Source organism: Podarcis liolepis (genome assembly GCF_965112155.1).
Source record: "Podarcis liolepis genome assembly, chromosome: 7".
NCBI lineage: Eukaryota > Metazoa > Chordata > Lepidosauria > Squamata > Lacertidae > Podarcis > Podarcis liolepis.
The window spans coordinates 63,962,979-63,986,237 of NC_139561.1; the positions used below are offsets into that span (position 1 = coordinate 63,962,979).

At 45.0% G+C, this 23,259-nt stretch overlaps 1 protein-coding gene across 2 annotated transcripts in view; it reads right to left on the bottom strand.

Annotated features, from left to right (window-relative positions):
• LOC310710734 (protein argonaute-1) overlaps positions 1-23,259 on the bottom strand; it is a 49,063-nt gene that overhangs the window by 21,190 nt on the left and 4,614 nt on the right. The window contains exons 2-8 of one of the 2 annotated variants that reach the window (XM_083511788.1): positions 7,005-7,194; positions 3,827-3,947; positions 2,878-3,059; positions 2,132-2,268; positions 1,183-1,317; positions 866-953; positions 150-297 (exon numbers count right to left, since the gene is read on the bottom strand). In XM_083511788.1, coding sequence (XP_083367914.1) covers positions 150-297; positions 866-953; positions 1,183-1,317; positions 2,132-2,268; positions 2,878-3,059; positions 3,827-3,947; positions 7,005-7,194 — 1,001 coding nt within the window. Of the gene's footprint in view, positions 1-149; positions 298-865; positions 954-1,182; positions 1,318-2,131; positions 2,269-2,877; positions 3,060-3,826; positions 3,948-6,999; positions 7,195-23,259 lie in introns of both variants that reach the window. The other variant, XM_083511789.1, reaches the window with a different exon arrangement.

Sequence of the window (23,259 nt, forward strand, 5' to 3'; positions counted from 1 at the left end):
AAAGAGTACAAAACAGAACATAACTCTTCATGCAAGGGCGCGCGCACACACACTCACTCTCTCGCCCCCCCCTCCCCCACTATAACAGCAAAGCCTTGAGGTATTTCAAAAAGCCATCTCCCAATCCCATTCCAAAAATGAGTTTTCACCTCTAGAGGTAGATATGTGTGCTTCTGCTCTTGGCCGACTTGAAGACACGGCAAGTGGGGGTACTTGAGCTGGAGGTTGTATTTCTGCTTGAAGTACTGCGCTACTGTGCACTCCACCGTCTGACCGCTCTCCAGCTGGAGAGGGAACCTACACAGAAGAAATCCACAGCTGTTTAGAGAGCCCGGTACAAAACCAGGAAAAAGACCTCGAGCCTCTCCAGACTGATTGGTTTTGCAGGTGCACTCTATGACTTGTATTGCGCATTAGTGGTGAATTTATGCTGGACCATCCACACATCAGTCTGCTTTGTAAGTTGTTGCGTGATGCTTCCCCAACGTTACTGCGTTATTGCTATCTGGAAGAGCACTCTTGCCCTATAGGGCAACAAAAGCAGGACAAACAACAACTCCAAAACATTTGTATTATGAGAAGTTGCTGGATTTCATCTGGCTCTTAATTCCACCTTCAGGACAGCTTTCCCCACACTGACAGCTGAAACAAGTCACCTAGCAGCAGTGCACACTTCTCCCAAGAAAGTACCCATCAGTCAGTTCCCAAGGCTTCCTGCATCACCAGACTAACAGTGTTTTTTCTCATTCCCCTTTCTAAATGCTACCCGACTGATGCTAAATGTCACAAGGTAACACAGCCCCCCCCTCCTGAAACACAAAAACACACACCACAAGTGTCTCTTCCCGCAAGCTAACAGCCTTACGTTTGGTGGCTAGCTGGCCTCCGAGTAACATTACACACACGGTATTTCCTCTTCATCTGCCCACAGTGAGTCACCTCCACTTTCAAACCTATCAAAAGAGAAAGACATCTGATGTCAATCCATTTATCAGCTTATTGATCCAGTCAACATATAAAACACAGAACACAAAGGAGGGATAGGGTGTCCCAGACTTCCCACCACGGCCTCAAAAATATTGCCCCTCTTAATTTTGCCTTTTGCTTTGCATCTATTTCCTTTGCGGCCCTGAAAGAAAACCACTTGCCAACTAGGGCCTTTTAGAGTCTCTACCCTCTTACCTTTGATCTCCTTGGTGAAACGGACTCTCTGAGAATCAGTCAGGGGCTTCGGCTGCTCATCAATGTTCCGGATGTCCAGCACCTCACACATGAACTCAATCACTGGCTGGGCCTTGTAGAAGGCTGTCGCTGATACTGTGATGGGGTGAGCAGACAGGAGTGCAGGTCAGTCCAGGCAACAGAAGCACAAGAATCATGGTCATTTCTTGACTCTCTTTCTCTAGGGGTGCTTCCAGACTGCCAACATCTTGCAGGAGGGGTTCTTTAGGTTTATGCAATTAACATGGATTTAAGTACTGTCACCCTAGCTCAACAAATCCATTTTTAAATGATTTTTTTTTGCAGTTTTCAAAGTGACAGAGAAAACTGCAGGATAAACAAATGACTAGTGGAAAAACATGTAAATACTCCATAACGAAACCAGGACGACAATGACAATGATTACTACTACTAGAATTAGTATACCACCCTTCATCCGTAGATCTCAGGGCCATTCACAGCATAAAAATGCAAGATATAAACACAAAATTTGTAATAAAAACAAGAACCAAAGAAGAACCCCCTCCCTCAAATGCTCTAGAAAAAACACATTTTAAAAAGCAACGCAACACTTGCAGAATACCAGATAAGTTTACTTATGTTTATATAATACATTTTTGCTCTGCCTTTTATGAAGCTGCTTAGGGAAACACCAGCCATGCCATGCATGCTGTCAGAAAACCTGTGCCTGTGAACTGTCAAAATAATCACCACAATGCAAGCTGCATCTGACCAGGTTCTTGTTCTCCATTGAACCTATCACAACAGTTAATTCAGGCACCTCTGGTGAACAGGGCCCCATAGAACCTAAGAGGCATTGTCAACAATCCTTTTTCAGCCACAGACTTCTTGTTGGTTATTCTGAATGTTTTACAGTTACAGGGTTACATTACTGCATGCATTTAGTTACCATCAATATTCAGCATCATCTTCCACATAGCAGGCCTGACAGACTGGTGGAACCCAAACCAGACCTCCCGACCACCTCCCAGCGGGTGATAGTATCCTTCAGGGGGAGAGAAGAAGGAACGGCCCACTGGCGTGTACCTGGGGAGGCCAAAGAAAATGAAGAACATTAGCCCATGCTATACCCATGTAGGACAGCAAACTTTGATATTTGAAGTCTAGACTGGGGCACAAAAACCCTTCAGGAATGTCCTTGGGCCTCAAATCTTCTTACAGATTTGTCACTAGCATAATTTTGCCCAGTTCTTTCCTCATAGCTAGGCACTATTTACTTGGGGTGTGCAGTCTTCAAGGTTGCAAGTTAAAGGATTTCCTTGCTCCATGCATGCCAATCCAATCACTTCAATCTGTGGAACCTGCACATCTACAAGTGCCAAGCGATGTCCATTCCGCATTTGAAAGCAGTCGTTCTCCTTTAATGAAGCAGCACCTGTGCTTTGGAACACCCTGCCTATTGATATTATGTAGGCACCATCACTGTACTCTCTTAGACACCAGCTGAAGACTGTGAAGAGGCGTGAGAGAGCTACTCCCTCACAGAAAATTCCACAAAAATACAACTCCCAGGGCCATGTTGGCTTCATGGATGTAATATATCTGTGTGAAAACAGGATAAAAGATGTGCCCAGAGTTGTGTGCATCTTCCCTAAAAAAAATTTAACTAAATCCCTAACCACGAAAGAAAGTTACCTCATGGAGGCCAGATGCCTCATGGCAACATCAAGGGCTTGGACAGACTCCAGCGGAACAGGAATCTGCCCGCTCACCAGGGCCTCGTGAAGCATTCGCCAGCTCACAATGGCCATCCACTTGATTGAAACCTTGAATATCCTGTCTTTGCCTTCCCCTGGAATTGTCACCTCAAAGTCAACCTACAAACAGATGACAGAAAAATAAATTAATTTCTTAAAATTGTCTTTTATTGTGTTATGATTGCATTCCACAGTAGTCTGGTTGTAATACAATAAAATACAAGGAAAGAAATAAAGGAACAATTTAAAAAATAAATATGAATATTTAATTCAGACATGCTATGGGCCACCTGAATGAAGCTCATGGAGTATCTGTGGTCCAGAGTTTTGTGAACCCCTACCCTATATGGCATGGCATGGAACTATGGCTTTGGAACCCCTGCCTTATATGGCATGGCATGGAACTATGGCTTTGGAACCCCTGCCTTATATGGCATGGAACTAGAACCAGGAATGAAGGACTGAAGAAAAAGAAGTTGCATTAGTAAGTTTGTTAGGCCTGTTGTATAGTCATTTTTAGACAATGAAATAGTTGCTGTTAAGCTCCTGCTGTCTCTGGCATTCATTAAACACAATTCCAGCTGAAAGCACAGTGCGTTGTAAGTCCCTTTCAGCAGGGCCTTGAGTTCAAGTCAGGATACAAAGGGAGAAAGAATTGGAAATGCACTTAAGAGTGTGTTCCCAATTCTTTCCTCTGAAGCTGGGTCGCCAGACATCAAGGTGATGTGAAGTGACTGACATGTAATTTTCAGTCACTGCCATGTTGGATGGACAGCAGGGATAGAAGGGAACACCAATGCAACTTCTTAATTCTCCTGATTCTTCTGGCTTTAAAAAGGAGGGTGCCTGAGGAAGCCCAACCACCCAAGAGAACACTGCCCTCTTACCCTTTCATTGCCAATGGGCAGGGCAGTGACCGTATAGATGTTCTTTTTCCCATCGTACACCGGCTTCCGATCTCCAAAGATTTGAGGTTTGAAGTGTTGTACCATGTATTCCACAACCTCCCTGCAGAGAGAGAGACCAGGAGGGGAGGGGGAGGAAGAGAGAAGCTAGAAGGATTGGCTAGCGGGTTCACAATTCCAGTAAGAAACTAGGACCAGAAGTATGACTGGACTGGGAGCAGCCAAGCTAGAACGTGAGGGAGAACTCGGGATCATTTGGGTCAGTGGCTGGTGCTGGAAAAGTTGGAGGCCTTGACATGCAGCAAGTGGAAGGTACTACTCTGCTGAGTAAATGAGTGCAATAGGCTAAGCACCTAGACTTTACCAAGACTAGCTAATACAGCAACTTCGTATTGCTCGGCCAAGCACCTCGGCTGATCTTGTATTTTCCCTCATTCCCATAAGTGATGTAACTTGTCTGGGGGGGGAAATGAATTGGAAAATTTTCCTTATGCAAATCATAGTGATCTGCATCAGGAAAGAAAACCCTGATTGCATTAGAAAATTTACTAATGCCCTAGAGAGCAATCTAATAAAGCATGTTTATTTTACTGGAATTACTGGAAGTAAAAAAAAAGCTTTAAAAACCATCAGAAATTTGCCAGGCTGTTTAACATTGTGTTTGCAACAGGCATTCGTTCACTCCTATTAATAAACTTGTGGAACAGGACAGTTTCCAGTCCGCATCACAGATTCCCATCTACAAACACTGCACAGCAGTCAATGAGGTAGTTGTGAACTCCACAATTCTGCAGAAACACAGCAAAAGGGACAGAATTTAATGTTTTCATCGCTAGACTGAGACAGATGGGTTAACCTGAAGTGGCAAAAATGATGTAGAATGCTTGGTAAATGATTTGTTTCTTTATCAGGTTTCTTTATCGCTCTTCACCAAAAATGGTCACAGGGTATTTTACCAAAAGAAAAAAGGGGCAATATAGGATAAAATAAGCAGCAAAAACTTTAAAAAATCATTCTCGGAAATTACATAAATGTATGCAATTTATAATAGAAGGCCTACCAAAAAGAGAGCTTTCATCTGGCATCAAAACAAATTTTATTATTTTCATAATAAAATATGTTCCTCCCAAATATACATACAGCTAGGGTGAGATGCACTTCAATGGAGAGGTCATTCAACAGACATGGAGCCACCACCATTAAGGCTCTACCATGCATCCCTCCATTATGCATCTCATTTAACATACGGATGACCCAGAAAGCCTCTTCTGATCTTAATGCAGGGTAGGTTGATACAGGAGACAGCATTCTCTCAGATATTTGGGCTGCAGATCATTCAGAGCTTTAAATGTTGTCTTAAGCACATAGTTTTGTGCCCGGAAGGTAACTGGCAACCAGTGTACCTGCTTGAGTTCTATTCCCCTCCACACTCTGGCTGCCACAGTCTGCACTTGTTGCAGTTGTTGAATTGCGTTCAGTGGTGGCCTCATAAAAAGTGTGTCACAGAGTACGGCTACCTGTACCCAGGCTATCCCTGTCCAGAAAAAGACTGCAGCTGGCAGACCAACCAGTGAAGAAGTATGAAATTTGTATTAATGTTTTCCTCCAAAAAATCTTATTTTTAATTGGCTTTGATGATATGCTAAATAAGTTTTCTAAAAAAAATTATTTGAATAATTTTGATGTTTATCATAAAAGTTACTTAAGCCTATGGGTAATGGCCTGGGATGATCAAAAGCAACATTGACCAGGCAAATACTGTCAAGTCATGGTCAAGCATGTTTAAAGTAGACTTGGTCAACCTGGTGCCCTCCAGATGTTGTTAGCTGACAGCCCCCTTAGCAGTACAGGAACCGTAGTCCAACAACATCTGGAGGGTTGGACTTTAAAGCATTGCCATTAGGAAATAAGATCAACAATTTTCCCACTTACTACTTTTTTTGTGTATCTGTCCTGACTTCCAGGTTTGTTTTTTTTAAAGGCAATAATTAATGTTACTGCATTTTTATTCCACACTTGCCAAAGGATAGGGCGATATATAAATTTCTCCCACCCAAAAAAATGTACCATCACAATAACTGCACGAAATAGGTGAGGTTGGCTGTGCGCAACCTGTCCATCTAATGAACTTCATGGATAAGTAAGGAGTTGGACCTGAGTCCCCTCCTTGGTACTCGTCTGACATGTTGGCCTTTGCCAGTGATGACTGCTTGCGTTCCTAGTTGCAATATGCTTGCAGTTATAAGCAGCTGGCCAGTGGGGGCACACTTGCCCCTGGCTGCTGCAAGGCTAGGGGACAAGTAGCCCATGTTCCTGTCCTTGCTAACAAATGGCACCATAATTTTTATTTTAAAATTACGCTGCCCTCTACCTAGTAGCAGACTTGAAATATTTGACCAGTACGCCTACTCTACAATGCCTTCAGCTGACATCTCAGAAGCCTGAGTTTGGTATCCAGGAGCGGGGGAGAGTGAGCCTCTAGAGGTCTCTCACGCCTTCATGGATAGCCAAGCCAGAATTATGCAAGTTAAAAGAGAACAGGTACAAAATTAAATCAGATGCTCTACGCACGTGCTCCTTGCAGAATTTTTACTTTTTAAATCAGATAGCTCTCAATACTGACCTTCCCAAGCAAAGAACTAAATGAACAGCAGAGTTTTAAACAGCAGTACAATTGCCCAAAGCCTAAGGATGGCTATTTTAAAAGCCTGGGACCGCAGCCAAGATCACACAGCTGCTGTAAGCTGACCAGTGATAGAGCCCAAAGCCCAGTTATCTCTCAAGCCGCCACCGCCAGCGCATGGCCAGAGATGGGGCGAGGAGAGAGGCCGAATTCCCAGTGTGGGCGGAGAGGAAGGAAGAGAGAGATGCTGCAGGAAAGTCACTTCACTGCCGGTCCAAGCATCAGCTTGCAGGGTCAGCTCCCGCCTGTGCAAAAAGCGGCAACTTCACTCGTAGCAAAGCTAAATAGTGCCAAGTATTCCACTGGGCAGAAAGAGCTGCAACAGGTGTGCTTGGAAGTGGGGCTCTCAGAACTAGCCAGATGGGGGAGGAGAAGAGATGCAGGGCTCTGCATGCGTTTTCTCCAAGGCCTTTGGCTTCTTCCCAGTTAAAGGGCTGGACAAGAGGAGAAATTGCTAAACGCTAATACTTGCCTTACCTGTTGACTCTGCGAGGGCACTTGTCTGGCTTGATGTCAACTTCATAGTGATAGACGTCAATCTTGGGAATGTCTACTTCAAAGTAGTTGGCTAAGAGTTTGATTGGCTTCCCGACAGTTCCTATCCCGGGCCGGCGAGGAGCTTGAAATACCTGCTGCAGGGGTGGCAGGTAAGTGCCTGCAGCGGTTGCTAAACAAAAGAAAGAGGGGAGAATATTTTAAAATGTCACAGCAGTAGTCTTCAATGCTTCCAAACTGAGGACCAAACTTTAGCCTACACACACATCCGGGGACCCATTACTTAATATGTTGCCGTGTATTTGCTCAATGGGGTATTGCTATTGTGACCCATCCTAGGTCAGGCTTTGACCTGGTAATGCGCCCAGACCCACCATTTGAAGACCAATGCTTTAGATCAAGGGTGGTCAACCTGTGGCATTTCAGAGGTCCCCATCAGCCTCAGCCAGCATGGCCAAAGGAGTTGTAAAGGTAAAGGGTAAAGAGACCCCTGACTGTTAGGTCCAGTCATGGCCGACTCTGGGGTTGCGGCGGTCATCTTGCTTTATTGGCTGAGGGAGCCAGCGTACAGCTTCTGGGTCATGTGGCCAGCATGACTAAGCCACTTCTGGCTAACCAGAGCAGTGCACGGAAAAGCTGTTTACCTTCCCACCGGAGCGGTACCTATTTATCTACTTGCACTTTGACGCAAGGGAGTCAGCACTGGATTTTTAAGTCATACATCTCCACCTCATCCTGGCATAATGAACTCCCACTGTAACCTTTCCCTCAATCTCTCTGATAACCCAGTTCCATTGGACAGCTCTCACCTACCAAAAGCAATTCCCCAGTTCCCAGCCTAATTCCTGGGGCCTCTGGCTACGAAGTTTAAACACAGGAATGACAAACGAAAAGCTCAGTTATAATATTTTTAGGCCTGTCAAATGCAATAGTGGTGGTAAGATAAAACACAATACATGCACCTTGGTGGTTTGTAGGATACAGAGGTGTTTGGTCCAGAAGGTTGGAGAGTTGTTGCAACATTGGAAGGGGGGGGAGCTCAAACCAAAGATTCACAATAGATTGATTCAAAGAACAAAAGTGAACCGAAACCAAAGGAACCCCAAAATTCATGGAGAACAAGAGTAAAGAGTCAGATTTCCCTGGTGCCAACAGTGTTGCATGAGATGCAAAGTGGTAAAGGAATCTGCCTGAAATAATGAAGATTTCAACTCCCAACCTCACTGAAGGGTTCCTAATGGAACTAGAGGCAAAGGGGTGTGGGACGGACCAAGTAGAATTCCCAGATGTTAGTGGCTGGACAGTTTGTGCTGGCTGGGGCTGGTGGACCCTGTACTCCCAGAACACCTGGACTGCCCCAGTCGGCATCATGTTCATGGGAACACAGGACAGTTCTGGTCTCTGTGCCTCAAAAAAGGGATATTGTAAAGCTGGGGGAAAGGTGAAGATGGGGAACCAAAATGATCAAGGGGCTTGAGCGACTCCCCGTGTGGAAAAGTTGCAGCATTTAAGGGCATTTTAGTTTAGAAAACAGGCAAGTAAGCGAGGGGACATGATAAAGGTGTGTAGAATTATGCACGGCATGGAGAAAAATGAACCTGGCACCAGCCAGTAAAGCTGAATGATGGAAGATTTTAGACCACACATACATAGTTCAATTGTGGATTTCACTTCTACCTTCTCTGGTGGCTTTACAAGGGGTTTAGGCAAATTCATGGAGGACAGGCTACCAATAACCACTAAATATTATGGCTAGGTACTATTTACAGTATTATTATTATTATTAATAATAATTTTTATTTATACCCCGCCCTCCCCAGCCAAGGCCGGGCTCAGAGCGGCTTACAAGCAATAATAAAAACAAGATGAACGATTACAACTTAAAAACAAAATACAACATTAAAATAATGGAACATTAAAATATTAAAATGTAGCCTCATCGCAGGAGGAGAAGGAAAAGAAAAAAGAAAGAGAGGGAGGGAATCAAATTGGCTCCAAGCCAAAGGCCAGGCGGAACAACTCTGTCTTACAGGCCCTGCGGAAAGAAATCAGATCCTGCAGGGCCCTGGTCTCATGAGGCAGAGCATTCCACCAGGCCAGAGCCAGAGTTGAAAAGGCCCTGGCTCTGGTTGAAGCCAATCTAACTTCCTTAGGGCCTGGGACCACTAGGGTGTTGCTATTTATGGACCTTGAGGCTCTCCGTGGGGCATACCAGGCGAGGTGGTCCCGTAGGTACGAGGGTCCTAGGCCGTGAAGGGCTTTAAAGGTCAAAAGCAGCACCTTAAATCTGACCCTGTACTCCACCGGGAGCCAGTGCAGCTTGAAAAGCACTGGGTGAATATGCTCCCATGGCAGAGACCCCGTGAGGAGCCTCGCTGCAGCATTCTGTACCCGCTGGAGGTTCTGGGACAGCTTCAAGGGCAGCCCCGCGTAGAGCGAATTACAGTAGTCAACCCTAGAGATGACCGTCACATGGATCACTGTGGCCAGGTCGGGGCGGGAAAGGTAAGGGACCAACTGCTTGATGCGGCGAAGGTGGAAAAATGTCACCTTGGCTGTTGCTGTAACTTGCACCTCCATGGAAAGGGAGGCGTCAAGGATTACACCCAAACTCTTAATGGAAGGCAATGGCACTAATTGGGCCCCCGCAAGAGAAGGGAGTTGGTCCCTCATCCCCATGCCATCCCGACCTAGCCATAGGACCTCTGTCTTCGAAGGATTTAGTTTCAATCGGCTCCCACGAAACCATCCAGCCACAGCTTCCAAGCATCTGGTCAGTGTGTTTGGGGCCGAGTCAGTGTGGCCATCCATCAGCAGATAGAGCTGAGTGTCATCAGCATATTGGTGACAGCCCAGCCCAAAGCTCCGGATAATCTGGGCAAGCATAAAGATGTTAAAAAGCATCGGGGAGAGAATTGCACCCTGCGGCACTCCACACACCAAGGAGTGGCGCAACGACATTTCCCTCCCTAGTGCCACCCTCTGTCCCCGACCAGAGATAAAAGAGCACAACCAGTTACGGGCTATGCCCTGTATCCCCACGTCTGCGAGGCGGTGGTCCAGAAGATCATGATCGACTATGTCAAAGGCTGCTGACAAATCTAAAAGGATCAGCAGTCCTGACCCGCCTCGATCCAGTTGTCTACGGAGATCATCTGTTAGGGCAACCAGAGCCGTCTCCGTCCCAAAACCAGAACGGAAACCGGACTGAAATGGATCGAATGCCGATGTTTCTTCCAGAAACCTACCAAGCTGTTCAGCAACCGCTCTCTCAATTACCTTACCCAGGTATCAGTTACAGATAGGTAGCCGTGTTGGTATGCCATAGTCAAAATAAAAAAATTCCTTCCAGTAGCACCTTAAAGACCAACTAAGTTAGTTCTTGGTATGAGCTTTCGTGTGCATGCACACTTCTTCAGATACAGATACGTATTTGAAGAAGATACGTATCTGAAGAAGATACGTATCTGAAGAAGTGTGCATGCACACGAAAGCTCATACCAAGAACTAACTTAGTTGGTCTTTAAGGTGCTACTGGAAGGAATTTTTTTATCTTACCCAGGTATGGAAGATTTGAAACTGGGCGGTAATTGGATAGGTCTAAGGGATCTAATGAAGTTTTCTTTAAGAGTGGACACACCACTGCTTCCTTCAGTTCCCCTGGGAATGTCCCAGTGTCAAGGGACAAATTGATAATTTCAACCAGGGGGGTCCGCGCAACATCTGGACAGTATTGAGGGCAGTATGCACTAGAGGGGGTGTTGCCATGCTCAGGTCTTACTTGCAGGCTTCCCACAATCACCTGCCTGACCACTGTGAGAAGAGTGTGCTGGATCTCAGTTCAATTATGGAATTCGCTGGCACAAGGGGTAGCAATGGCCTCTAAAGTGGACGGCTTCTAAAGAGGGTAACACAAATTCACTAAGGATGAGAATATCAATGACTACTAGCCCTGATGGCTGTGTTCTGTGTCAAGGACTACTAGACCTCCTCTGTCAGAGGAAGTATCCCTTTAAATAACATTTGCTGGAAATTGCAGGGTGGGAGAGTGCTGTTGTGCTTGGGGCCTTCCCATTGGTATCTGGTTGGCCACTGTGAGAAGAAGGTGCTGGACTAGATGGGTCACTGGCCTTATCCACTCTTATGATATTCTTAGGAGCTGCCTTTTATTGGACCAGACTATTTGTCTGTCTGGCATAGCATTATCTGCTCTGAGCAGCAACATCTTCCACAACCTGGTGCCCCCCCCCGAAGTTCTGGACCACTGCTCTCATGATTCCTGACCCCTGGCTGTGCTGGGGGTTGAAGTCCGAAAGGGTACCAGTTTGGCAGAGGATGCTACAGGGTCCAAGACAGATATATATGCACACACAGCTCCTAGATATTGATTTTAATGGAATATGCCAGCAATTGAGCCAGGAACCTTTCTGCATGCAAAATAGGTGCTTTACCACTGAGTTATCCCACTCTAAGCACTGTTTCTTACTTGGCAGCAGAATTAAGTGGTACAAGTCATGAGGCTATACAAAGTGAGCTGTACCACTTCAGGATGATGAACACTATTAAGGATTCTCTCACTTTTTAAAACTTCCTGCAATAATAAATCTAGTAAGTTGGTGATAAAGGTCTAACCCACCTCTCTCTCCTGCTTTTTATTTGTAGGGTGGATTTTTATTTTTATTTTAAACCACACACACTACCTGTGGTCTACACAGCCCTTCTTTATACCACTCCATTCTGTGGCCACGTGAAGATTCAGGTAAAGTGTGGTGATGATTCAGAGTACAGAAGGGAAATCTCGTAGAGGGAAATTAGCTCTCTTCCCAGAGAAAGAACATTTGGGAAGGATCAATTGCATGCTGTTCTTTTTAAGTCAAGTCACTCGCATGCAATTCCGGGAAGCAATAGGTTCCACCCTACAATCAATCTCAACCTGCCCTTTAACCTACCGGCTTCCCCAGTGAACAGACTTGGGAATCTGCTCCCTTACAAGGTCACCCAGAGGCCAGCATCCATCTCTGAAGAGCCCCCTCCAGACCACAAACTGCTATTATCAGCCCTGCATCCCACCCAACACAGCTCTCCAGAATTGCAACATGATTTACAAGCCTCAGCGAGGAGGGTGGTTTGGTATGGACAATCAGTTGTTGTTGTATGTGTTTAATATTACATTTTAAAATTTCAAATGAAAACCTTGCATTTAGTGGGGAGGGCTTGGTAGTGGTTATGGTAGATTCTGGGTGCAAAGCAAACATTGAGTTGGCTCCAGACGAAGTTAGAATTTGGGTCCCAATGAAATAAGTGTGACAAATTAGTCATTACTTATTTATGTTGTAACTAACTTGTCCCAACTAACTTGTCCCATTGATTTCAGTGGAAACTTAGTGCAACTAAATTAGGCGACAACCAGCCAATTATCTGCCATGATTTTCCTGAAGATGATGAGGATTCATTGCCCTTTGGGATAATTTTAAAAATAAATGAATCAGTAGACACCATCAACCAGCCTGACCATCCACAGACAAAAATTGGCAGCCCACACCACTTAGGAAAAAGGACTAAAACAGTGTTCTGTAGAGCAGGGGTGGGCAGGTGGTAGATCCCGATCTACCAGTAGATCTCTGAGTGACTGACAGTAGGTCAGCCAGGGGTTCTGACCCCCAGTTCTTTAACAACAGCAATTGCAGAATGAGTTTTCCCAACTAAATTAGGCCACTGAAATGAATAAAGTGAAGTAGGAGTTGGCCCCTTGGGCTTCAGTTCCTGAGCTGAAAACAAATCCTAAGGTCAGGACATGCTCACTTTTCTTCAACTCAAACACTACTCTCTTTTGCACCTGGCTCTGGTTGGTAGCTCTTATAATAAGCAACAAAAAGCAATTGGATCAGTCTAAAGTCTGCTCAGCCCTGCAGTAGAAACTGTTTAAACCCAATGCTGCCAGAGACCCCCAGCAGAAGTAGAAAGTTTCAGGAGGTAGAGTTAGCCATTTCTCTGCCTGGGACAGGATCCCAAGTAACACACCCATTCACACATCTCAAGGACCAGCTCTGGAAAGAATCAGGAATGGTTTGCTGTCTTTTAAGGAAACGATTACAGAGATGGCCAGTTCCTTAATCACACATCTCTTATTTTCTCCTCCCTGGTGTGTGTGTGTGTGTGTGTGTGTGTGTGTGTGTCCCTACCTTATACTGACCATGCTCAATTGTGGGTGTTTTTTTGCTCTTCTCTTGAATTCTTAGAATACATTGTTAGTCTTGTTTGTTATACATTTAATTTTGTTTATGTGCTTTACTTTGGTTCGGCTGTCAACCAAAGAAGACCTGCACCACTGCCTGGCCTGCTGCAATTTTGCACACACTTAATGGAGAGTAAGCCCCAATGAACACAATGGGACTTACTTCTGAGTAAACATGCAAAGGATTTGAAGAGCACACCCCAAAGCAAGCTAGCAGGTCGCTTTTTCACCTACCACGCTGAACAGTTACTTCCACACTGAAAACATGATTTAATGTAAAGTCATTTAAAAAAACAAAACACCCGCCAGGTGTTGAACAATCTTTCAAGGGCCGATTTGAAAGCAGGGCAGGCGCCCCAGGTATTACCCTTCATTCTACTTCCACGGCCAATGCTTCTGTTACTTAAACTCCTGTAACTAGTCTACAGGAGCCAGAGCACCACTGCTGGGTGTTATCCACCACATTTCACCTTAAACAGCCCCTGACCCCCATTGCCCAAGAGCACTGCTTAGAGAAAGTAGAGGAATCCTCTTATCCCAAGCCACACTGCTGCGCTTTGCTTTCTGGCTTACTGGTATACTCTGGATTACTCTGCTATGGGGCTGCTGCACTTCCTTTCAACACAGTCTAATTCCTCACTGAGAACAGCGGTTCTAAACCTCAATGCAGACCACTTGAAAACTGCTGGGGGGGGTCTAAGCAGACAACTTAATAAACTTTATTAGTTCTACAAATCAAGGCACATCCACAACTCACTTTTAATAACTCTTGTCTTTACTCTCTAGAGCCGTGGTTCCCAATGTGGGGCACATGCCCCGCAGGGGGGCAAATTGATTTTTATGGGGGGGGGAATTCGAGAATGTGTTAGACCCAGTTAATGGCCTTTTAGGCTCCCTCCATGTGAATAGGAGTTCATTTTTTGAATAATAAGAATTATATGTCATGGGGGGCGGGAGGCATCAAGATTTTAGAGATGCTTAGGTGGGGCATGGTCAAAAAAAGTTTGGAAGCCACTGCTCTAGAGTGATGGATGTGACTGTTTTATGAAGTAAGATGTTCTGCAAAACTGACCTCCATCTTTGGGAGTGGGGGCAGAATCCCATGCAAGGCCAAGTACAGATAGATATTTAGTACAGATACCGGTAGATATTTCTCAATGGCTCCACAACAACATTTCCACATATCATAGTTCTAGAACCACTGATATATAAGGAACAGGTTCACATGCTTCTCTGGAATTCGAAAGGACTCGTTCTAGGAAGCATCCTTGGGAGCATTCAAGCAGCCTTCTCCAACCTGGTGCCCTCCAGATGTTCTACACTAAAACTCCCATCAGCCCCAGCCAGCACAGCAAACACGTTACTAAGGGAAGTCAGTCTGCCACAATTGTCAATGACTTTTAAGAAAGAGCTAAAAACCTCTTCCCATTCTCCTATGCCTCATTAAATGACGGCTGTTGAGTGCCCCTGGGGGGTTCCTTGCTGATCTGGTTTTGATAGCATTGCCTTATACAGAGAGACCACTGACCCATCTAGCTCAGTAATGTCAACAACTTATTAAGCGTACTTTAAGAGAAGAGAGTCTACACGCACATATGGGACGCGGGTGGCACTGTGGTCTAAACCACAGAGCCTAGGGCTTGCCGATCAGAAGGTCGGCGGTTCGAATCCCCGCGATGGGGTGAGCTCCCGTTGCTTGGTCCCAGCTCCTGCCCACCTAGCAGTTCGAAAGCACATCAAAGTGCAAGTAGATAAATAGGTACTGCTCCAGTGGGAGGGTAAACGGCGTTTCCGTGCGCTGCTCTGGTTCGCCAGAAGTGACTTAGTCATGCTGGCCACATGACCCAGAAGCTGTCTGCGGACAAACGCCGGCTCCCTCGGCCTGTAAAGCAAGATGAACACTGCAACCACAGAGTCATTCATGACTGGACTTAACAGTCAGGGGTCCCTTTACCTTTAAGAGAAGAGAGTCTACACACATAGATAGGGGTAATCCAGTTAACATAGTACACATGGACTTTCACAAAACATTCAGCAAGGTACCTCACCACAGACTCCTGGGTAAGCTTCTAGACACATAAAAGAAAGCACTTGTTCAATCAGTGCATTGTTAAACCATTTTTAAAAATGAAAAATCTCCACTGATATTTCCAGTAAGAGAGATGAAATTGACAATTTGGGACAGGAGATTAAACAAGTTATATATATTGAAGGTGTGGAGTTGCAAAGTTCTTCCTTGGCCCCAGAACTTAAGGCTCTCCCCAATGCACCTTTGCCATACCCTTCCCACATCCTGTGGATCTAGGTGCAAAATATGTTTGTGTCCAAGGACTGCCTTGGGGGAAAGGAGGAGTTGAACAAAAGAAAGTATGTGGCTGGATCACACTTGGCAAGATGGCATGGCTAAGCCCACAGACTATTAAAAAAGAAAACCAGAATCTTTAACACACCCAGTCTGAGAACAGTCTGTGGCAGGGCTCCTGCCGCGTCACTGCACACGTTTGCAGGACAAAAATGAATGGACAAGGCGCAGCTGTGGACTAGAGAGACACACAATGGGGACCAAATTCTCCCAGATTCCCCCAGGGCTCATTCAATGCATCTTCCCTTCTCTCTCTCTCTCTCTCTCTCTCTCACCCTCCTCATCCCTCCACCTGCAATACAGATCAAGTTGAGGATTAGCTGTTGCTTTTCCGCAGTAACAGCCTCAGCGAGATGGTTTGGGACATTTCAAAGGTCTTAAACCGCACAGAAGGAGTGAAATTGCTGTGGAGCTGCCAGGATGCCACAGAGTTTCACATAAAACACAAATGCAGATTTGCTCCAGCTTTCGGACCATTGCCAAGCCCTGTCTCTTGAAAGCCTTGCAGATTAATTAATGAAGTCAAGGAATCAATGCACAGATTAAAAGTGGTTGCCCGTGAGCGACACAACAAGGGGGATGGCTGGCGGGCGAATTATGGCTGGACGGCAGACAAGGGAAGAGTGGCCACGATGCATAAATTAAAGCTCAGCATCCCAGCTGGCAAGATGAGACTCCAGACATTAGCTACACACCACCGCCTGAGATCCTTGGCACCCAGCTGCTTTCCCACCCCTCTTTTCACTGCACCCTAGGACTTACCCATGGCAGAATGCCTGCCCAAGAGGCAAGAGACACCAGCACCCCCAAAGAACACAGGAAGCTGCCTTAGCCCAAACCAGACCATTGGTCCATCTGGCCCAGTGCTGTCCGCAATGACAGACAAGAGACTGTCTGGAGTTTCAGACAGGGGTCTTTCTCCCAGCCCTACCTGGAGATGCTGGGTGTTGAGCCTGGGACCTCCCGAAGGCCAAGGAGATCCTCTACCCCAGAGATTCAGGCCTCCTCCAAAGCACTTTCCCCAAGGCACCATGAAGCTTTTTCAGTCAATACTTGCCCTACCCCAGAACATAGGAAGCTGCCTTGTTCAGAGTCAGGTCACTGATCCATCTGACTCAGTACTGCCTACACCAGCCTTTCTCAAACTTGGGTCCAGTGCTAGAAACTCAGATATATAAGCTACTCACTGGTCTAAAATGACTGGCAGCACCTCTCCATGGTTTCAGGCAGGGGAAATTCCCAGAGATGCCACTGAGGATTGAATTTGGAGCCTTCTGGAAGCAAAGGAGGTGCTCTATCACTGAGCTATGACCAAGACAGGGAGCAGTTCTCAGGTTCATGTCCATTCTATATACTTGCAGTCAGGAGGGCTAGATGCTTGCCTTAAAAATACAGTGGAGATTCTCAAAAAGCTGAATTTGGTGACAACACAAGTCTTTGCACTTTGCCCAGTGCTCCTGCAATATCACAGCTCTGGTTATGCAGCATGCATGGTGGTGGAGGCAGGGAAGAGGGTGAGCAGGTCTTCAAGCCCAAGATCCGCTCCTAATCTCAGCATGATCACAGGTTCTGGGAAAGTAGCATTTGAACATGACTTTTATGTCTTTTCAAGTTCCTAAGAAACCAAGCTTCCCGAGTTCAGAGCTATGATGGCAAAAATACTCAAGGTTCCTGAAATGAGACAGCCAAGATACACTGGTTTTCCTAATTTTCAAAAGCTCAAGATTGTTCAGTACCTAACTGCACAGTTTCCAGTCACATCCAGGGGCAATAGCGTCTGAATAGATACTGCAGAATAAGAAGTGCAAAGCGGCCACCTGTTCAGTATCTCCAATATGCAGAAATGTGGTATGCAAATTGTGCTCATTGCAAAGCAATTTAAATGAGTTAGAAGTTTCATTTTAACACTACCATGCAGGAATGCCATAACTGTTGCTTGTTTGTGTGTTTGAGCTTTTGTAATTTCATGGCAGAGAATATTTTTTTAAAACTTAACATCACACACGCCCTAAAATACTGGAGAGCTTTAGTGGTGGGACAGTGGTTAGAGAAGGACCTGGGAGACCAGGGTTCAAATCCCCAGCTGGCCATGAAGCTCACTGGGTGATCTTGGGCCAGCCTCTCAGTCTAGCCTACCTCACAGGGTTGCTGTGAGGATCAAAACAGAGAGCTAGCTGTACTATTTTAACCATGGGAAGAGTAACAAAAAACAAAACACCATCATGTTTAGAGGTAGAACCCATGCTTTAAAAGACTGTTTAAGACTTTGTTGGGTTTTAAGTTTTACTAGAGGAAGGATCTTAACCTAGGCGATGGTCACTGATGATGGAATTTGTGGTCCCAACAACATCTGGAGGGTCACCAGCTTTGTACCACTGCTTTAGGTGAAACTCAAGGAGACTAGCTGAGGCCAACTGAGTTCTGCTCAGAGAAGAACCATTGACATTAATGGACCAAAGTAACTCTTGTTATTTCATTTCAATGCATCTATTCTGAGTGTGACTAATGTTTGATATAACTGTCTAGAAATAAAAAGATGACAAGCAATTCCAGGGACCCCGCTGTGCTCCTTGAAGGAAGAGAAGGAAATTAAGAGACAACAAGGACTTCCATACTCCACTTTGGCTTTTACCTATAAAAGGTGAGCCAATCATCCACAGAACAGAAGGGTGGCAAGGGGGAAATCAGCAACCACAATGAACTTAACTTTACCAGATGCAAACACAACTTCCTTTTGCACCAATTAAAAACAAAGATGATAGGATTTTTGAACACTTGCTCCACAAAGCTGTTTACAACAGAACGAAACATATAAAGGTAACAATTCAATATATCCACTTTATTACAACACTAGCCCTAAAACACAGTACAAAATAGACTGAAATACACCAGCAGCGAAAAGAAATGTCAGCAGACCCCCCCAGCATAGAAACCCCCATTTATATTACACAAAGGCCTTCATGAAAAAGTAGGTCTTCAAGGCCCATGTAAAGACCACATGGGATTGGTCCTGCCCAACTTAGAGCAAGACCTAATTCCACTTAACTGTGGGGCCACCACCACGGCGGCCCTATTACGAATACCATATAAACAAATTGTCTTCGCAGATGCAGACGAGACATTTGGGCAACCCAGTTCTAAAGAGCTTGAGGTCATCGCCATGGCACAGTTGAAGAAACCACATCTATGAAACACAAGTACCAAAGCCAGCAAAGGGGAACCCACAGAGACAGTCACCCCTTTATCAAGACCTGCCCCATTCTCCCTCGAAACAAGGGGGTGCCTCTCTGCATACCTCCACTCACCATGGCAAAGTTGCATTAAGCCTCCACTTTGTCATGCAAATGAACGAGCCTAGGCAGAGGGGCACAAGGAGGGGGAGAAGCCTATTTTCAGTTGCAGCATAACACACCCAGCAGTATGAAGCCAGACTTTGCCACTGAAAGATCCGGCAGCAAACTTCTTTTTTTCCCTGCTCACCAGAGGCGGCATATTCCAAAGAGAACGTCCACGTCTGGTTTCCCCCTGAAACCCATCCTTCCCCCCCAAGCATCTTTATTTGGGTGTGCAGAGAGAATTCAAGGCCTCCGAACCTCTGTTTTGAGATAATCCCCATCCTAAACAAAGGATTTGTCTTAACAGCTGTCAGCCAGCTCTAGATCAACAGCTGCTTGATGGGGGCTGCCCTGTTAGGAGGGCATGAAATTAACATGTCTATTTAGATCCTTGCACCCCCAACACAAGGGGGGGGGAGGGGATGCACCAATGATCCTAGACAACACAGGACACATGGAGTAGTTTTGTTTTCACGGAGGCTTTTGGGAGGATAAACTGCCACCTCCACCCAACCCTTTCTCTCCCACATACTCTCCTGCTGTTTCAATAAATTAACTGGGGGCAGGGAGAGAAGTGAGATCCCAAAGGGGAAAGAGGGGGAGGAGGAACCACACACACAGACCCATCGCTTTCCAAACGGCAGCAAAGTTGTGACTGCGGGCAACACATGTCATTAATCACTCCTCTAGGAACCAGCTCTCAATCTGCTGAACCAAACACACACAAAAGGATAGACAGCATAGTTTCCCATTCACAGGGGGGTCCCCAGCACCAGGGGTAGGGGATGCCCACTCCCAGCCACTGCCAAGGGGGCTGGGGAAAGGTATTCTCAAGTCTTAATACGTTCCAGCATCTGATTTTTAGAACATGGAATCTAATTTCTAAAGAAAAGTCTGAGCAGCCTACACAGGCTGGGTCTAGACACATCAAAGCAGCGTTAAAAACACGTTGTAAATTTAAACAGAGAAATTTGGTAGGGAAAAACTGGGACTCCACAGCGCCATCTGGTGGCACAGTGTTATAGCACATATACAATGCATATACAGTGGTACCTCGGGTTACATATGCTTCAGGTTACAGACTCCATTAACCCAGAAATAGTACCTCAGGTTAAGAACTTTGCTCTAGGATGAGAACAGAAATCGTGCTCCAGCTACGTGGCGGCAGTGGGAGGCCCCATTAGCTAAAGTGGTGCTTCAGGTTAAGAACAGTTTCAGGTTAAGAACGGATCTCCGGAACGAATTAAGTACTTAACCCAAGGTACCACTGTAAATCACTATTTTTTTATCAGTCTAGCTGAGTCCACAGTCTTCAAAAAGGAGCAGAAATCAGCAATAAATGCACTGATCAACAAGCAAGTATCATCAGGTGTTTTTTTATGTTCCATTTGTACCCATTCATCACTCACTGAGGGGTAGTGAGACTCGCCTTTCTCCAGAACCAGTAGTATTAGCTTTTGTGGCTGCTCAGACTTTTTGCAAAAATAATAATAATAATAATTAAACACACATATAATAACAGTCCAAATTACTAAACACCCAGAATATGCTACTCCAGTGGTAAAAGATGGCAGTCAACACTGGGGCCACCATTTTTTGTGGCAGCTGCTATTTTTCTCCATGAAATGCCTCCGCATGACCAATGGTCAGAGCTAACAGGAGTTGGGAGTCAAACAGCAAATGGAGAACCAAAAGTTCCCCACCTTTAAATTACACATTCCTTGAAGCTGTAACAGGCTTTTTAGTAAACCTGGGAGAATCAATACTATGTGACTACCATTTTTCTTTCTTCCTCATCTGTGGGCATTTATTTTTAAGAAGAATTAACACCTTGATTTAATCTGTATTAAATTACAGTAATCTGCATTAAAAGCAAATTTCATTTGTTTAGACAGGTGCAAGATGAAGCTATTCCATATAACTGAGGATATTTTTAAGTAGGAAACAACACAGTGAGGCATGCAACAAATTCAAAACTCAACAGGTTATTTGCTGTAATTGAATATGTGCCCCAAGCAAAATTCCTAGAAGACAACTCAAGCTATCAGAGCCAGCATGAAGATGGCATTTAAACAAAGAACTTAGAAATCTATGCAGATGAATAAAAGGCAAAAGCTTTTCTCACCTAAGTTCTGCAAAGCCACAGGTTTGCACTCACTGCCTGCTGATGATTCTCTGCTATTCTATGATGAAGTTAATGTAAGCTTGTCATGGATTTGATGCCAAAAATCACACAAATCACAGAGATTTCGTATCACGAAGAGGCCACAGGGCCATACTAAACAAAACAAAGTGTACATTGCTCAGAGTTGGAGCAAGAAGAGACCTCAACATTACATTCTAATCTACAGTGAAGGAACACATAAAACGAAGGAACCAAAACCTCATTTTGGACCTAGGAAAACCACCATCTCCTTCAAATAAGCTATATGGCATGGAAGGAGGGTCTAAAATCAGCAAAGCAAGAAACAGTAACCGAAGGATGCAAAACTTTTCAAACCACACCTGCAAAGGGGGAAAAATAGGAGCCTGATCCAAGGGCATTCCCAATTCTTTGGTCACATCCAGGTCATATATTTAAACCATATGGTTCCCCCCCGCAAAGAATCCTGGGAACTGTAGTTCACAGAGCTACAATTCTCAGCATGCTTAACAGGATTTTATTTCAGGGGCAGATTGCTATCCAGAAATAATTCTGTGCTTTTCGTGTTTGGTGCCTTTTCTGTCACTGCAGGGCAGCAACAACAAAAAAGCTTCCAAATTCAAAAAGCAAGAAATTTTACCTGCGCACAGAACAGAAGAATTGGGAGAACATCTCCTGTTCAGTTTGGATCAGCTGAGCTTACCTGACCCACACCTGATATCATATGACACCAGGTGATGGGCAGACAGGCAGGCATGGCTTAGGGAAAACAATGCTGCAGGCAAAATAAGAAGTTCTCATAGCTCAAGGTTTCCCAGCACTGCCCTAGAGAGTGATCTAATCTAGCATGTTTATTTTACTGGCATTTAGTAAACAAAGCTAAAAACTCGTAAGTTGCCAAGCTCTGTCTACAACCCGACTTGCAATAGAGGCATCCATTCATTCTTTTTAATGAATTTGTGAAACTAAACATTTCCCACCCCTACAAATATCACACAGCAGCCAATGGTGTGGCTGAGAACCCCAGCTGTTTCGTAAGTCGCAATTCTGTAGGAACTCAGCAAAAGCGGCAGAATTTAACTCTTAAGAATTTTACACTTTCGTTGCTGGACTGAGCCAGATTGGTTATTCTGAAGTGGTAAAAATGATGCAAAATGCTTGACAAATGATTTGCACTTGAAACTTTTGAGTCAAACATCCCCGATCCTACTCAGAGGAGACCTACTGAAAGGAAGGACAACTTAGTTGGATGCAATCCTATTTTTTTTATCTATCAAATTAAAATCCGCCTTGTGGAGTTATCAACACATCCTCCATTCACATCTGTAATCAATTCGTCAAGATGAGCCATTAGGGTTCACAGCCATCAAACTGTGTGCCATGAGGCGCCACAAGGAAGCAGCCTGCCATACCTCTGCATGCAAACAGGAGCATTCAAGCCACTCTGGACACAGAGACAAATGCAGAAATGTCTGCTGTTGCATCCCTTAATGAGTGTCTGTTCTCACTTGGCTTCTTCTAAACACAACAACTCACACAAGACAGGCTCCGTAGACGCTTATTTCTTGATAAGCTATACTTACATTGAAACAGATTGATCAAGCCAATACAAGTTGTATGGCTAACACTCTAAATTGCTATGTTTATCGTGGAATTGTAGAGTTGGAAGGGACCCCAAGGGTCATCCAGTCCAACCCCTGCAATATAGAGATCTTTTGCCCAATGTGGTGCTCGAACCCACAACTCTGATATTAAGAGTCTCACACTGTACCAACAGAGATATTCCACTGAATACAGCGGAGTACAGCTTAATGCCAAAACTGGCTTTTGGAAAAGTCCAGCTTGTAGTTAGCCACTTGGCTTCTGGTAGCAAGTAAGAATTGTAACTGAGGCAACTTAGAGAAACTGTCTTTGCTTTTCAAGCTGGAAAAGGGCCATCTAAGCACGTATGGGGAGTGTTAGAAATTCAGGTATATAAGCTGTAGTCTGACTGTGCAGATAAAATATCACAGATAGAATTCTACAGGATGTAATGTTAGTGTGTGAAAACAGGCAAGATTCAATGGTCCCACAGGCATGGAAAAGACTTCAGGTGCCCAAACATATTCACTTGGTCGCACGTGGCCAATAGCAAGGTGCAAAATTTGCCTAGCACCTGGCAA